Below are 18109 nucleotides of genomic sequence, written 5' to 3'. Positions count from 1 at the left end.
CCAATAAACCACATTATCCCCCAATCTCTCTTTCATATTTCTTAGTGCAAGACTCAAATATACTTTAATTTAATGAGTAAATGAATTAATAGATCTTTTTATCATGCAGGGGATAAAAATTCAGGCTCTGGGCCTTATGCTACATCTCCATCCAACATTAAAAAAACAAGTGTGAGATAGAACCTGACCCTACCTTTGGTCAGTGTGAGTTTCAAACTTAGGATTTTCCTGACTATGTCTCCTGAGTATCTAGGATTACAGGCACGTATTACATACATCTTTATAACACCAGAGATAGTATTATGGTCGCATCAAAGAACAGGTTCACAGGGCTTTTCTGTCTGCTTTCTAAGTGGGAATCTCTGTAGGATTAGCCTGAATGCTCCATGATGGAAGCTTGCTATATCACAGTACTCTATTCTAATGATAGACCTCATTCTTCAGAAAAGTTGTTCTCTACTTTTGTCCTCAAACTATTGTCCAAGAAAGGGAAAGTCTAAAGTTTACCCTTAGAAGTTTTACTTAAATGGTTGTTTGACTAAAGAACTATATTACCTAGGAGAAGTACTATGAATTACTGATTGTCTTGAGTCTTCCACCTCTGCCTGTTGGCAGGAGAGCCAGGAGGAAATCAGCTTTGGTAAAAAAAAATATTAGGGATGATAGCAAAAGGAAGAAATATCTGCATCACATTTTGGCAGCCTTTGATCTAAAGCATTAGAACAATGTAAAACATGGAGACAAAATAAGAATAAGACAAGATCTTTGCAAGCACTTAAACCAAACCATTTCTGAGGCTCCCAGAAGGGAGATAAACATGATTCATTCTGTTCAATTCTTTTTTTTTGGTTCTGTCTCAGGAACGTTTTGACTGCAGCATTGCCAGGAAGGTGCTTGGCCAAACTATCCAAAGAATGTCTCTTATTATAAGATGTTCAAACCAATTTGCTCCACCAGGAAATCTTGATACTTCTGATAATATTCAGATAGGAAATTCAACATTCAGGATTAGATTGAGTCTACCCAAATTTGAGAACTGGTTCAAGAACAATGGGTGAAAGGAACTGAAAATCATGCAATACCCAAACTGAAGTTTTAATAAGTATTCTAGAACCCATGATACTAAGAATGTTGCTCATTTGCAGCAGTCATGAGAGCCTCAAGACTTGATCTGATAAGGCTGTGCATCTGGATGAAATTCTCACACCTATGTTCTTACACTTTGACAAGGTCAGGAGGTATGTTTTCATACTTGGTTGATTTCTTTTACAGGCTCCCTCATAGTGGTGAGCACATAGCTCCAACAAGTACTTGCACGTATCATTTTCACAGCCTCAAGCAAAGGCAGAAATTTGGGTAAATGAGATGCTATGGCTCACCACCCCTCAAGTATAAAAAGTGTCAGCGGGCCCATGGACTAATGTCAGTGTGTGCAGAAGTGGGAGTAGCCTGGGTTCAAAAACACCTTGATACCTGCTTGTTCCTCTGCCCTGTTCTCCTTCCTGTGTTTATTTTGGTTGTCCTCTGATTCTGAGCTCCTATGAGGACCTACTCATGACTGAATTTGTATGTGTATGTGAGAGAGAAGGGAAGAAGAGGAGGAGAGGGAGAGATCCAAAAGAAGGAAGGGAGAGACATGAGAACGAGAGAGGAATTCAGAGTAAGATGCAGGCACATAGTGCACCTTCCAATTTTGTTCGTAAGGTCAACTTCTAAGAACCTCCCAGCCCTTTCCCATACCAACAACAACCTCACTATCTTCACTGAAAATCCTGACAGGGTGAAAATTAACTACCAGTCCCCTTTAATCAATATAATGAACGATATAATGAATGGCGGAGTCACACCTCTTTCCTCTCCATTGTTGAAAGGAAGCAATCCTTCCACTTTAGGAGTAGCCTTTCTCCTGAATTATGCAGGATTTGTGCTGCTTTGGAAATGCATGTGTGCATGCCTCTGTATACATGCGTGTCCCTGTCTATCCATGTATGCATGATGGGGGGGTAAGTACACCCACTCATGACTTTTAAACATTTGCTTTCACAGAAGGAATTCAAAAGACTGCTGTTCTGCACCTCCCAGGCCACCCTCTGCTTGCCTGGACCCACACCTAGCCTGTACTCATATCCGCTCCCTTGACCCTGTATTCTCCAGTGAGCTGATCTCATTATGGTAAATTTAGTTACTGCTAAAGTCTCCTTGCAACAAAGACTATGTCCAAACCCCGAGTAATGGAACCTAGTCGATTTCATTAAAATAAAATTGGTTATAATGAATAATTCAATAGGGATGATTTTGTTTCCCCATCTCCTCTTTGTAGATCGAAGAGCTAGTATTTATAATGATTTTTTTAAATTGGATTTTTGTTTAGGAAGAGATAATCACCCATAATTCCTGACAGCCCTCTCCTTACAACAGTGGAATAATTGCCCCCACGAAGCCTCTTTTCAAATGCTAAGACTGGAAAATTCTTTCTTTCCTTTGCTCACATCAGTAACAATAAGCTCTGAGTGATTTTAAGGCACAGCTGCTACCTAAACATTTTTTGAATGTGGGGTTCCAAATGCATTAATAATTCTCATGTTGGAGTGAGTGATATTTTTAAGCATCTCTAGGAATGGATGATACTATTGATTTTGGAATTCGTCGACATTCCATGGGATCAGGGAAGTGATATCTGAACTATCTTCTTAGTGCTACTTGTTTGTATATAGCCCGTGTGTGCGTGCGTGCATGCGTGCGTGCGTGCGTGTGTGTGTGTGTGTGTGTGTGTGTGTGTGTGTGTTTACAGTCAAAAAAATCAGACATTTTCTGAGCACGTAGAGTCTGTTGTTGAAGACAAGGGACAGAGACAAATGGCACCCAAACTTGTTCACAAAAATGGATAGGGTATTGAGGAAAGCAAGAGGACAGACAGATAAAGAGTTCATGGTGAAGGTGCAATCACACAGGCAGGATCACCAAGTGTAGAGGTGAGGCATGTGGAAAAGGTGAATCCTAACCATTCCTTCCTTCATGCATTGGTTATCCCATTGAGTGTGATAAGGGGTGCCACATTCCCATTTGTTTCTACCCTCCTCGGGGCATTTACACACAAATGTAAATAAAGAATAAGTGTAAGTAAAAAATAAGCAAAATGATAACATAATGATCAAACAAATGCAAAAAAAGGAGTCAATGATGTGTTTCTATCTTGTACTTTACCCAGGGAATCTTTATTTGGCCCAATAGAAGGGCATACTTCTCTTTCACCAAGAAATTAGAGAGGGCGGGAATGTGGCCTAGTGGTAAGAGTGCTTGCAAAGAATGCACGAAGCCCTGGGTTTGACTCCTTGGCACCACATACATAGGAAAAGCTGGAAGTGGTGGTGTGGTTCAAGTGGGTGAGCTCTAGCCTTGAGAATGCCCAACGACAGTAGTCAGGCACTAAATTCAGGCCCCAGGACTGGCAATAAAGAAAAGAAAAGAAATTTGAGTGAAGTATCTGGAAATTACTGCTGGACAACCAAGACCATTGAGTCAGTTCTCTAGGACATATGAGTTTCCAAAGAAGTTAAGTGGTTTGTTCACCAAGATAATTGGAAAGGGAGTTCTTGAGGACATCATAGCCATCCCAGTATCACACAAGCTCTGGTGGCCCCAAAGCTCTCACTACCTCAACTAAGCTGTCAATCCCCTGTGGGAAAAAATGTAGCACATAAACAGTCCATTGGGGGACTGAGGAATGAGTCATAGTTTCTTAGAGTTGTAAAGATCTTTGGAGATCATCAAGCTCAACTACTCCCCATTTCAAAGATGAGAAGAAACAAAGGGCCCAGGAAGGTAGGAAGACTAACACAAGGCCATACAATGGACTGATGATAGAACTACACTCCTACTGTAGCAAGACAATCCTTAAAAGTGAGAATTTCCCAAATGGATTTGTCATTAGGCCCCACTGAATTCCAATGGTCTAGTTAGAGTAGAGTTCTTCCCTACAAGGAATTGCAGTAGGGAAGGATAAGAGAGGATACTAATTACTTCTGTTTCACTGGTATTCCTTCACTTAGGCCACTGCATTTCTAATTCTTTCCAAATGGAATCTAAGAGGCACTGATATTACATGTTAGCTAAAGCTATGCTCACGTGGGGCCAGGAGTTTGGACTAGTGGTAGAGTACTTGCCTAGCATGCATGAAGACCCAATTTCAACCTCTTTATCTGTTTGTTCTCTTGCTTCCCTCAGTACTCTATCCATTCTTTATGATTAAGTTGACTGCCACTTGTTTCTGTCCCTTGTCTTCAAGAACAGCCTCTAGGTGCTCAGAAAGTATCTGATATTTTTTACTATAAACACACACACACACACACAGACACACACACAGACACACACAGACACACACACACACACACACACACACACACACACACACACACACACACACGGGCTACAAACAAACCAGTAGCACTAAGAGGATAGTTTAGGCATCACTTCCCTGATCACATGGAATGTCTAGGAATTCCAAAATCAATAGTAGCATCCATTTCCTAGAGATGCTTAAGACTCAGTACCACATATATAGAAAAAAAGCCAGAAGTGGTGCTGAGGCTCTGGTGGTAGGGCACTAATCTTGAGGAAAGCCCAAGGACAGTGCTCAGGCCCTGACTTCGAACTCCAGGACTGGTTAAAGAAAGGATATACTCATGTGGCCACAACCAATGGAATTGTATCTGTAAGGTGGGCATTTTGGCAAGTACAGAAGAGATTAAGAGCATCTTCAGGAGGTGCATGCCAATGGGAACTTACCTGGGATGCTGCTGGCTGTCCAATGACAACCCAGCCCGGGCACTGCTGGTCTTGATGGGATACTGAAGCATTGGATGCCCACTGATCCAGGAAGCCATGGGGTGTGTAGACACCACAGTCCTTAATGCTTGTCTTTTGCTCGAACTCTTCACATACCCCATCTCCATCGTGGAAATAGCACCGGCTGGGCTCATCTATAAGAGATGGGCATACAAGGAGAAAGGAAGGTAAGTACTTGTTCATTTGTCTCAACCATCAGCAGTAGAGGTGGGAAGCCACCCAAAGTCATAAACTCCATTTAGGTTATCATTCATTCATTAGTCACAGTAAAATTCTCTTCAGCCTTAAGAGCAAAGGGAAATCTTGCCATAGGTAACAGCATGGGTATTTCTAGAACAGAACCATGAGAGTTTCAGTTTAAACATGAGGTGAATTTCTAGGATGCTTGAAGATCTGATAAAGGAGTCATTGGTTTAGGGGTCACAGATTGTTGAGTATCTTCCAAGCTCCAAAATACCTTGTTTATTTCTGTAAACCATTTATATAAGTGAAATCCTATGAAAAGAAGCAGAATCAATAAACTCACTCTACTTCAGTTCTTGAAGAATAGCAGTGAGATCTGGAGCTCTCTCCTCTGACCACTAGAATGCTGGCCAGTTTAAGCATGGAAAGATCACAGAATTTTGACAGTTATTTTGGCCTTATTAGATATCTAATAACTCAGGTCCACTCCAAGAGTGACCAGACATAAACTCAGACTTCACTTTCTAAAAGCCAGTCAAAAGGATTTCAAAGAGAAAGAGTTTGACCTCAGGCAAAGCCAGATTTAAATCTTGACTCCATCCAGAAGTTGAATCTCCCTCAATTTCCATTTTCCTCATCAAAACAAATAAAGGAATCAGATAGGTAATTCATCCAGCATTGCTGTCATGATTATGTGATATGACTTGTACAATGTCAGTTCCTTTCTGCATTATATGTAAAACAGAACTGAAAGCTGAAGATGGGGTGGTATCTGCTCCCAGGACACAGAAAGAATTGGTACAAGAGTTAGAAGAGGCCAGCTTATTATGCTTAGAAGCAAGAACTTCTCTACACACTGCATACATAGTCGAGAAAATACAAGCTCTGAAGCCTAAAATCAGTGGGTTGCCTGGCTTTGGTTCCATGTTTCTCCTCTTCCTCCTATGTAGTGAAGACAAATAAGGAGGGGTCATATATAATGATTATATAAAATCTATCCTCTAAAATGACTCATTTCTTCTGCAAAGAGAACTCTGAATACAAAAAATGGTGACTACAAGTAAACTCATGCAATTTGGCCAATTTCTTTTTTAATTACATTGAATATGGTAATTAATCTGCTTGTGAACAGCAGAGCCTGAGAATAATGAGAATGTAGAGAGGGAAAGACGGACATGGTAGGAACACAAGGGCACAAGTAGATAGATGGGCAGGTGGATGATAGGAAGCTAGACAAAAATAAAGTTGAAAGGGAAAAGAATATACAAAAAGAAGGAAAAGAGAGTGAGAGAGAAAGAGAAAGAGAGAAAGAGAGAGTGAGAGAGAGAGAGAGAGAGAGAGAGAGAGAGAGAGAGAGAGAGAGAGAGAGAGGAAGCAGGTTTCCTTTCTTCTCCAAATTCTGCTGACACAGCTATTGTGAGTCTCTTTTAAAAATATCATCCTTGACCTAGGTACATGAGGTCATATAGGATGAGACTAAATGAAAGGAAGTCTAGTATATGGAAACAAGCGCTTTATCTTGCGTGATTGTTGTTCTTAATGTACTGTGTTATTTCTCTTCTCTCTCTCTTTTTTTTTGCCCTTTGGTTAATCTCATATTGTTACTGTGTCTTACTTTGTTACTTGGTATATTATATATATATATATGTTTATTTGTTTATTTGAAATAGGAAAGGGAAGAGGGGAAAATAAGATGATTGGGAAGGGGTGGGGAGAGGAAAATGGGAACAAAAATGTGAGAAGGGGTAACAATGTGTGAGAAGTAATGCACCTACTACCTGGCAAATGTAACTATACATTACCCTGACAATAAAAAATAAAAAAATAATAATTTAATTAATAAAGATACATAGGACATTGGTGGTCTTTGTATCCAGCTTTCTAAAGAGATGTTGAAGTCTAAAATAAATAAATAAATAATATCCTTGGACTATGCTATTCAGTTTCTCTTGTCACTAGTGTCCTGGGAGCCCCACAGACCCATCTGCTAGCCTTCATCTGGGGATAGGGTGGGGTCCTCTCTCCTTCCCTATTCCCTCTACCCCAGACACTGAAGAGCCCAAAGTAAGGAATGGAATACAAATGTGTGGCCTAGGAAAAACAAAGACAGTAGCGAGAGAACAATGAGATTTGCCTTCTTTTTGTCATCCAGTTAGCTTATTGGGCATTCTCTAAAAGCTACATGCTGGATACTGAGCAGATTGCAGTGAAGCATCTGAAGTCATTAACAAGGTCTATCATACTACTACCATGCCTTTCATGTAGCAGGTAGATGGACTTGATAATATGCTCTACAGGGTGAGGGGTGTGTGTGTGTGTGTGTATGTGTGTGTGTGTGTGTGTGTGTAACAATAATGCGACTTTGAACTCAGGGCCTATGTGCTGTCTGCTAGCTTTTTCATTCAAGGCTGAAGATAAGAGTCTCACGGACTTTCCTGCCTGGCCTTAGCTGTAGATCATAGATCCTCAGATCTCAGATCCCTGAGAAGCTAGAATTATGGGTATGGATCACCAGAGGTTGGCTTCAACAAGTGAATAATGACTTTCAGAGTATCTGATAGGTACATTTTTGTGATATGGACTTTGAAAATCTTCAGGCTTTATTTTAGGATGAAGGAAAAGGAGCTGAGAGACCAAGTGGGGGGACTGATTGGGCAGTTTGATCTTTCCATCTAACCCCATTTCTCACTAGCCTGAGGGAATTCCTCCTTTCAGATTCACCCCAAGTCTATTCTATCCAGGCAGGATGTTTGATGTAGGGGGGGCAGCATTGACAAAGTCTGTCCTCCTCAATTGAGTTTCCATAAGCCAGAAAAGCTCCTTTTCTTTTGGAAGAAATGAGCTAAGCTCCCGGAACTTGAAACATATGGACTTTGTGTCAGTGGTCAGATACACTTAAGGCAGCCCCTTGTCGACTTTAATTTTCAGTTTTCATCCAGCTGGAGCCTAATGGTGAAATACCAGACACCAACATTCCTGAAGAGCTCTCACAGTCACCAAATGTCAAGCTCATTGAGGAACCCAATCAGGCAACCTGCAGATAAAGGGGTGAGACTTGCTGGACATGGGAGATGGAGTTGGTTTAATTGGACTTAATTTGAATCCATGTTCTTGTGAAATGAGCTACCTTCCAAAAGAATGTGTGAATTTGCTTATCTCTCTTCTTGTTTATAAGCTTTTGAGAAATGAGCATCTGCTTCTATTTCCAGCTCAGGGGCCAGTGATTGGCATTAAGAAACTCTCTTAGTCCAAAGATTACTATAGTTTACTATTTTTGAAAGACTATGAAAAGAATCATATTTTAATCATATTTAGCTATTTGTTTAGGGCTGAGTCCAACCACAACAAGCTTTGTGCCACATAATTCATCCAAGCACCACCAACAACAAAAGACTAAAAACATGTGCAATCTGCCTATCCAAATAATAGCTTTTTTGGAGGCAAGGCACTGGTAATGTCTTAACTGGTAGTGTCAGGACAAGGTTGGGGTAGAATCTTGGAGAGGTTATGTTGACATAACTTTCCTCTAGAATAGAAATATCTTGACTTCATATGGTCATTCCCCTCCCACCCCTACCCCAAAGGGCTTTACGTCAAAACCAGATTGCTTACCTCATTTAATTCTATTGAAATGAGGGTTCATGCTTAACCTTTTCAAGCAGATCAGCCTATATAGATGACAAAAGGCAAAGTGGTGAAGGGTTCCTAAAGAACCATGAATCTGCTAATGAGCTTCAGATGCTGACTGGGTCTGTTAAATGTGAGTCCTTTTCTGGATCCTTTGAGGGTTGGCCATATGCCAATATGAGCTAGAAATTCCTCCTTGAGTTTTATGGAAATAATAGACCATCATCTGACTAGAATATAAGAGAGCCTGGGCTGGCTTTTTGCAGACATTCTAACCAGGCATAGAGGGCTCCTACTGCCCAGTCTCTCCCTGTACTAGGCCCTCAAGATGCTCTCATAGTTGGTTTGGAGTTTTGTCCCCTTCAGCTCCTTCTTACACAGCAGTGATTCATCTATGAATGATTAGTATAAAATGTAAATCTTGTATTTAAAATTGCTTAATTGAGTGACCTGTTCACATCCATGTTTAGGACTTTTTGAAGCCCAGGTTCAAATCCCCTATGTGTCCTCAGGTTCAAATTCACGACTGCAGTACTTTGCCAGAATTCACTCCTCTAAGAGTCTATGAATTAGTGAGTAGTGTGACATTGATTGCTTTAGATAGATGGCTTCTCTGAGGTCCAGTGGCCCACAATGATATCACTACTAATATCCAGTTAAAAGCAACTCACAGAATAATCCAAAATAGTGATTTTTCCCCCCACAATCCCTTTGCATCACCTTAGTGAATGGCAACACCACTGGTCAAACCAAACCCTTCCTAATCATCTCTCCTATTCCTTTTTCAGTGTACCCTGTAACACTACAGAAAATCAGTCTGTGTATCCTCAAGGTTCCTTGAACTGCAGATCTTCCAGATCTACTGCTTTGTGGCTACCAAATTCAAGCCTCACTTGTTGATGTGGCTTCACTAAACAAGTTTCTCCATCCAGAACATCACTATCAGCCTCTTCTTAAAATAAAGTTCCTCACTTGAAGAAACTCAATGGCTTTCTATCTCACATGTAACACAATTCAGAGCCTGTATCATGCCCTACAAGGTATTGTGTTTTTTGTGACTACTTCTGGCTACTGTCTTCCTTTGTTCACTATCTTCCATGAAGCTATCCATTCATTCATCCATATAGATAGCTATATATTCAGAAATTTTCTATTCTTTCTTTCTTCTTCTCCCTCCCTTCCTCCCTGCTTCAATTCCTCCTCTTCCTCCTTCTCTTCTTTTTCCTCCTCCTCCTCTTCTTCCTCTCATCCTCTTCCTCCTCCCTCTCCTTCTCTGCTCTCCTCTATCTCTCCCTCTGTCTCTATCTCTCTTCTTTCTTTCTCTGTCTCTCTTCTCCCTCCCTCCCTCTCTCTCTCTCTCTCTCTCTCTCTCTCTCTCTCTCTCTCTCTCTCTCTCTCTCTCTCTCTCTCTCTCTCTCTCTCTTTCTTTTCCAGTACTTTAACGAAGGCCTTACACTTGCTAATCTGGCATTCTAATACTTAAGCTGTACATCCAGCTTATTTGGAGATGGAACATAGCAAATTTTTCTGCCCAAACTAGCCTTGAATTGTAATTCTCCAAGTCGCAGTCTCCGAAGATGATAGGTATGAATCACTGGCTCCTGACATATTCCAAATTATTATCATACTAGGAAACTAAACTTGATGTTCCCTTTCTTTTCCCTTGCTTCTTTTCCTTTGCTTTTCTTATAACTTCTTCATTGTTTAGAGGTCAGGTTAAGTATTGCCTCAAATAACATCCCTGTTGATCAATTCTGTTTCTCCATCTTGTTTTATTTTCCTCACAATACTGTTTTGAGGATTGGAGATGTGGCTCAGTGGTAGAGTTCTTACATACCACACACAAAGCCCTGGATTTAATCCTCAACACCACAAAATTAAACAAATAATCATTTTTTTCATGTTATATTATTCCCTAACTCTATAAGGTACAACTTTCACAGACTTTGTTTCAAAGCACTTCTTTTACTTTTAGATTCAGGAAAACTGCTCGGTTTATGTTTTAGGGTAAAGCAGTAAAATATTATTGGAAGCTCTTGGGTTCTGAGGCATTTCTGGATTGGCTCAAGTCATGGATATTTGCATCCTTAATACTTAAAAAAGTGTTAAGGTTATAGCAAACACTCAGTAAATCATGAATTTAAAAAGGTTTGTAAGAATCACAGAACCTCTATAAATTATTGTGTTAAAGATGTGTTCAAAACCCAGGTGTGGGAGTTTATCCCTCTGATCCTATCACCCAGGGTGGTAGGTGCTCTGAAAGACTATCTCAAAAACCATCATCACAACAAAACAGAGTTGCAAGGTTGATTGAAATCTGTTCTAGATGATTATTATATTATATAAAGATTTTTATGAAAATTGTAATTAGAGTGAGATCATAACATAAAATCTAGCACACATAGAGGAAAAAATGTCCAATTCTACATAGACCATCCCATATTTTTTTTCTGTGAGACATGCATCCCCCATCTGTCTTAAATATTGTTTCATTTTATATCTTAACTAAGTTTGAAAATAAATGCCAAATAAACAGACTTGGCAGTCTTTATGAATCAGAATTCAAATATACAATTATATCACCTTGAATTTGGGGCATTTATGTTAGTGGCTTAAAAAACAGCTTAAGCAGCTGGGCCCAATAGCTCATGCCTATAATCCTAGCTACTTAGGAGGTTGAGATATGAGGATAGTGATTCAAAGCCAGCCCAGGCACAAAAGACCTGAGACTCTTATCTCCAATTAATCACCAGAAAACTGGAAGTGGTGCTGTGGCCCAAGGATAGGGCGGTAGCCTTGAGCTGAAGAGTTCAGGGATACCACCCAGACCCAGAGTTCAAGTCCCAAGACTGACAAACAAAACAAAACAACAAAAAAAAAATTATCTAAGTAAAGTTAGCAATACCAACAAACAACAATACATTCAATAGAACAGAACATTCAAATCTCGGAATGATTTTTCTCCAAGTCTCTTTTGAGTCATGAAGATGATCTGTCAGGACATGGACACATATGTCACAAAAAATACACAAATTGTATGGTAGCCGTGGAAGAGGCAGACATTCCAAGCACAAATGGGAGGAAGAGTAATGCCTAGGACTCAAAGTTCTTTCAAAGTATAAACAGGAAATTAAAAATGAAATTTGACTTGGATACAATAGGCTAATAAACAGGAAAGACAATTCAATACACACAGAAAGCAGCTAAAAATGGTTAAAAATGGGCAATGGTGAAGAAGTGAGGCTGTGGCTCAAGTACCCTTGAGGTAAAGAGCTCAGGGACAGTGCCCAAGCCCAGAGTTCAAGTCCCAAGGCTGACAAAAAAAGAAAAGAAAAAAAAATGGGTAATGGTGAAAGAAACACACTCAAATAGAATGTCAGTGGTTTGAAGTGAATCTCAGCTATCACTATAAGGGGAGAAGGAAGGGAGGGGGAGGGAGAAGGAGGGAGTAGGGAAGAGGAAAGAAGGAAGGTAAGGAGGGAGAAAAAAAGAAGGGAGAGAGGGAGGGAAAGAAGGGAAGGAAGAAAAGGAGGAAGGGGGAAGAAAGATAAGGAGGAAGAAAAAAGAAGCGAGAGAGGGAAGGAGGGAAAAAGGAAAGGAATGGGGGAAGGAAGGGAGGGAGGGAATCAAAGAGAAATGAAAGGATGAAAGAAGGAAAGGGAGAAAGAAAGGGAGAGAAGGCAAAGGGAAAGAAAGACAGAAAGAAAGAAGGAAGGAAGGAAAAGGAAGGAAAGAAGAAAAGAAGAAAAGAAGAAAGGAAGGAAAGAAGGAAGGAAAGGAAAAGTGGAAGGAAAGAGTGAAATGAAGGAAGAAATTTCTTTCTCAAAATCCCCAGCCTAGTAATGAACAAGGATTCAGGAGGGTGTGGAGAAAACAGCTGCTTATTCCTGTACCCTAGGGCTATTTAGACAAGTCGTTCTTCTCCCTAGGCTGCAGTTCTCCCTTCTGTAAAATAAAGTTAAATAAAATAGCTTTGTGATTTCTCTCAAATTGTATCACTCTAAAAATATATTTTGTTCTTGATGTTTTCCCCCTCTAACTGTTAAAATACCTTTCAAACACTGAGGAAACCTGATCAGTGAAGTGAAGAAGAGATGGTAAATGGTGAACCCATGGGGAAAGAAGGGGGCTGTAATCAAAACAGATGAAATTGGGGACCAGAAATAAAAATCTGAAACTCAACTCTGTCACTAACTTGTTCATAGGTACTGACTAATATATATTATCCTTCTATGACTCACTCTTTTTGCTGTAATATTGAAGAAAAAAAATACCCTCTCTTTGTAGCTTAACCAGGCACTCAACCTGTTTGCCTATTGTTGTCCCACGAAGATTAGTTGCCTCTTTCTCTCTACCTATAGCATCCTTTACTGCTCCAATTGAAATTACATTTTAGTATATTTGCTAAGTAGCAAATACTATATAATTAGCTGTGTGCTAGGCACTCTATCTACCATCATGTCATCCTAGAATAGCACTAAGTATTGGTGATAAAGTTATTCCCCATTTAAAGACAAGGAAATGGGTATTTAATGAAGTTAGTCCCTGCCTATTGTCTCATGATCTGCAGAATCAATAATTATATCCAGACTAGTTTAATTCTAAAATCTACACTCGGCTGTCCAGGCATGCTGCCCAACTCGAATCTTTTGCATGGGTGATGGTACTGAGGACAGGAGAACGGCTGACTTAAGACCATCTGGAATGGCTTGTAATTTTGTGGGTCTGATGGAGCCATGCTGCATCCCGTCTTTCCATTCATTCACGGGATAAGGCAGTACCTGTCCGCCTCAAGTTCCCGTTCCAGTTTCAGCAAACTAGTTAATACCGTTTTTGCCTTCCTGGATGTTAGCAAGAAAATACCTAACCTCACGTACAGTGCTTGGAAAAAAATACTGCATAAGATCTAGGACCTCCTTTATCCCTGAATTAAAAAAAAAATCTGTCTCTACTACTTTGTGCCACAGTTAAACTATGGTCTCAATAACTAATGTTTTGGTTAAACATTTTTTTAAAAAAAAATTTTTAAAGTGGAATCTGAGTTTGCGTTGGCAAATGATTGTACATGCTGGGCCCAGCTTGTGAGCCACAATCCATTAGGGAATTAAGAGTTGAGTTGGGGACCTTCAGGCTCAAGTACTCCCTTCACACACAGTACTTAGAAAGCCATCAATTTCCTTAACAAAGAGCACTGGCTTAAATGCCCCCTTAAAGCAGTGTTATTTACACAGTTATCCACTTCCTTTTGAATTCTCCCCCTGGGGGTGGCATGCCTACAGTTCTTTGCAGCTACTAGTTAATTAGGCTTCCTCCCTAAAAAGAGACTCCTCTTGGCATTCAAAGGCAGCTCAATGTGGGGTTGCTGGAGAGTTCTACTGAGGGATCTGAATGCCACCAAAACCTCTGAAGCTACCCACCCACAGGGCTCTAAAGTGGTTGGATCACTGTTAAGTATGGAGATAGATAGCAGATAGGCACATTTTGAATATGGATCTTCTTAATGGGAAGGTAAAAGTGCATAGATCGCTGGGCCGGTATGGCCACCCAATTCAGGAGATTGCTAACCTAAGGGCCAAGGTTTGAGGCCAACGAGGGCAGCAAAGCCCACAGGGTTCCATCTCCATAATAACCAGCAAAATGCTGTGCTGCAAAAATGGTAGAATTCCAGTCAAGAAAACATGAAGAGCAAGTATAAAGGACTGGAGTTCAAACCCTGATACAGAATTAGTGACAAATAACAAACGCTGGTAAACACTAGTAAACTGTTTCAGCTTCATGGCACATCAACACAGCGATGCTGCCACACATGGCATGGATAATGGGCAGAGCCCCAATTTAGACCCAGCTTCAATTCTGGAGCCACCACTACCCTAATGGAGCTGAACCAACTGCCCTGCTTGAGAAGAGAGCAAGAAGGCAGACAATCTGGCTTAAAAACATAAGCCCAATGTGCCTCTGACCACACCAACCAACAGAGTTCTACTGCATTTTGCTCCCTGCAAAATAAAACTGTAGAAAATGTGTTTTCCTTCCACTCACTTATTTACTTTCTATTTTCTGAGCTTCAAATGATGTGCCAGATCTTGGGATGAGGCCCTATGAAACCAGATGAATTAAACAAGGTCTCGGCTCTCTAGGACTCAGGGAAAGAGGACATGCCTATGATTAATATAGTAAATACTTGGCTCCGATGTACCAGAGAAAAAGGGTTCCCAACCCAAGGACACTAGAAACAGAGGAGTGGGCATAAGGTGCCAGAAGATGTTGGGACATACATTACAAAGCCTGGTTTAGCCTCTGTAGACAGTTCTTGTCTTGAAGGCCACAGTAAAGAGTTTAGGTTTTCCTCAAAGGTACTGTGAAGCCACCTGATGCCTTCAGATACATGGTGTTTGCCCTTTAGAAAACTTACTGACATTCTCTTAGAGGATAGATGGTAGCAAGTGAAGGTAGGAAGCCAGGATCTCTTTAACTACCCTAGATAACTACTGCATGGGGGCTTCAACAGACCACTGACAAAAGAGAAAAAGGAAATATGTCCCACACTGCTAGTTGGTAGTGGTTCCCTGGTGGAGGTTGAGATAAATAGTTGTAGCACTTCTGAGAGGAAGAATTTCCATTCATTGTGCAGAATATATGAATGACATTCAAATTCACATGTATAAGTCTGCAGGGAAAATAAAAATAAATAAATAAAGACACAGGGTTAGGAGTATAGCTGAGATATAGAGGACTTGCCTAGTATCTAGATTTAGAGAAAGAAAGACACAGAGAGAAAGAGAGTAAAAGAGAGAACGGGAGGGAGAGGAGAGAACACAGAAAGAAACAGAGACAGTGGTGTTGCAGTAGAGAACCAAGAATAAGTAGTGATCCATTATAGAAAACAAAACAAACACATCTGTGGTGCTTGGATTTCCTTTCAAGAAAGAACGAACTACATCCAGGTAAGAAAATCTTTTAATGCAATCACTATTTAATGCGACTGTTTTCTCATGGCATCCTTGAATGATGGTTCTCAAATCTCTGCAAGATCATTTCCAGGAACACAGTTCTCTACTTGTGAGAGCTAGATAATCATTTCTCATAACCACATATATGCCTATTTATTGATCACTTTGAAGGATGAGGCTAATCTCATGCACTATCAACTTGGTATGCTCTGAATGCATATATATGCTCTGTGCCCAGGCCTGGCACAGAGTAAGAGGGTTCAATTAGTAACCAATACATATTGTGACAAACAAGTTTTCCAGTGAGTGAAAGAATAGATCAGAGCAGCACCTTTTCGTCTCTCAAATGTAGCAAAGAGATAGAGGAGGTCGTGTTTCAGAGTTGGGTCAGTTGGCTTTTCCTTCCACTCTTGTTTGCTGACTGAGTTCTCTTGGCAAAGGGCATATACACAAGTGGAAAAGCCAAGGGATTTAAGACATTTGTGCGGGCGGCCTTTGCCTTGGTAATGAGGCTGAACTCAAGTTAAGCGTGTGGTTTCGGTGTCTTGAACACAGAGAAGAGCTCTGGCCAAGGGCCTTTAGAGCCCTGCCAATGGCAGTTGATCGTTTAATTTAAACTTATGGATAATTTGGGCTGGGTTTCTGACTGGTGTTGAAAGCTAAAATCACTCTGATTTCTCTTCAGGTCACTCTGCCAAGAGTACTCTGTTGGCCTTAGAAGAGTATCACAGTCTGGGAGGGAGGTTGATCATCTTAGAACATGGCTCCTCACATGTCACGCTTCTGCATAGAAGCCAGGCTTTATTACAGGATCCCATGTTCCCCTCCCTACCCCCACCAGCCCTCTTGTGACTTTACTGCAGTAGCTTTGTTTAAGGAATGCTTATTCACTGTCCCTGGCAAAGAACCCTGTCTCTCCTGGTGTTATCTGAGTCTGAATTCTCAGATTCAACCTGGACCAGGAGTTTCCCAGGGCTCCTGGTTTGGGGTGGGTGGGGGCGGAGAACGGGGGAAAGGCCCACTGGTCTTCAAAGTAGGGCCACCATATCTTCAGTGAGCGTTGTCTACGAGCGTTGTCTACCCTCTTCCAAGGCCTCAGTGGAAGGTTTGTTACTTCCCTCACCACACAGAGTATTGTATGCAGCAGGTGCTTAATAGAAACACCTGTGTGAGGTGGTAGTTTTTCAGAGGTCTCATAGAACCCCTGTAATTGTTGCCTGGGGGGAACAAAAAATGCAACGAGGGGGTGGAGCTTCAGCTGAAAACTATAGATGAATAAGCAGGGGTATTTTATCATTCTTTTCAGTAAATTAATGTGGAAAACCCAACCTTTTAATAATTATGATAATTTCAGTTTTGCTTTGTGTTCATTTCTCTTTGGTCCTTAATGAATATCAGCCACAATAACTAGGGCTTTCAGTTTCTCCCTCTGTTAAGTATTTAATGATCTGTAAACAAACACTTCAGACAATGTTTCTTCTAGAGGCCCAGGGATCCTTTTGTTATGTGACAATTTCTTTGGCTTCCTGCTCTGTTTTCATCCTTCCTCATTATCTATTAGTAGCTAGGCAGTTCAGCTATAGAGAATATATGTTTTTTTTTCTTTTTTTTGTCAGCTAAGCCTAAAGATGGCAATACAGCTTGAATTAGCAGTTAAACCAGACTTCTAGAAGTAGAATCCCTTACTGGGAAAGGGAATAAATTATTTAACATCTCTGTGCCTTAATTTCCTTATCTAGAGATGTCATCTATGGTCAAAAATACCTTATGGATCCATGCAATAAGTCCAAATAATTGATAAAGAAAAGTCATTGAATTAGCAAACCTAATTAACACCAAATTATTTGTGCTATTATAACTCTTGTCAGGGATAATGAGATGAATTTCCCATAGAAAGCAAACACACACACACACACACACACACACACACACACACACACACACACACACAAAAGGTGAAAATCTATTTGTATTTTACCACTCAAACGTATTTTTGGCTTGGCATTCTGGAGAAGAGGACTTGGCTATTCTACTTTAGGAGCTGGAAAGATGTGGGTTTAAATATCAACTCTGCCATTTCAATAACCCATTTCTACAACATCACTTCTTCTCCCTGATCCTCAGTTTCTCGTTGCTCCATGTGGAGGTAACCTGAGCACTGTCTTGTGGCCTTACCAGGATCAGGAGAAGAGAGTTTGGTGGCCTGTGCTGTAGCCAGCCTGACACAGGATGCACTTTAGTAAATATTTACTGAATGGAGGCCGCTTCTCCAATGATGCACACATGTTTGGGGGCTCTACTGGGTCATCTGGAAAGGGGTGATCATGATGAAGGGTCTCTAAAAGGAGACCCTTGGATGGATTCTCCACGAGCACCAATGCACTGCCTGCCACAGGAAGAGGGAGAGCTTTAAGGAAGCTTTCTAAGTCTCTATAGCCAAAGCTTGTATCATCAGAGTGGAACATGCTTCTGTGTATTAGACAATGGCTGACTGGGGCTGGGTG

General features: G+C 40.7%; 1 protein-coding gene across 1 annotated transcript in view; it reads right to left on the bottom strand.

The window, feature by feature from the left end:
* Nucleotides 1-18109, bottom strand: part of Pappa (pappalysin 1) — a 220134-nt gene that overhangs the window by 86507 nt on the left and 115518 nt on the right. Inside the window, exon 10 of the mRNA XM_090330506.1 lies at nt 4786-4979. Within this exon, the coding sequence (XP_090186632.1) occupies nt 4786-4979 (194 nt within the window). The remainder of the gene's footprint in view (nt 1-4785; nt 4980-18109) is intronic.

Source organism: Megascapheus bottae, chromosome 3 (genome assembly GCF_031878675.1).
Source record: "Megascapheus bottae isolate mThoBot1 chromosome 3, mThoBot2.hap1, whole genome shotgun sequence".
Classification (NCBI taxonomy): domain Eukaryota; kingdom Metazoa; phylum Chordata; class Mammalia; order Rodentia; family Geomyidae; genus Megascapheus; species Megascapheus bottae.
This window is presented reverse-complemented; position numbering and strand designations above follow the sequence as displayed.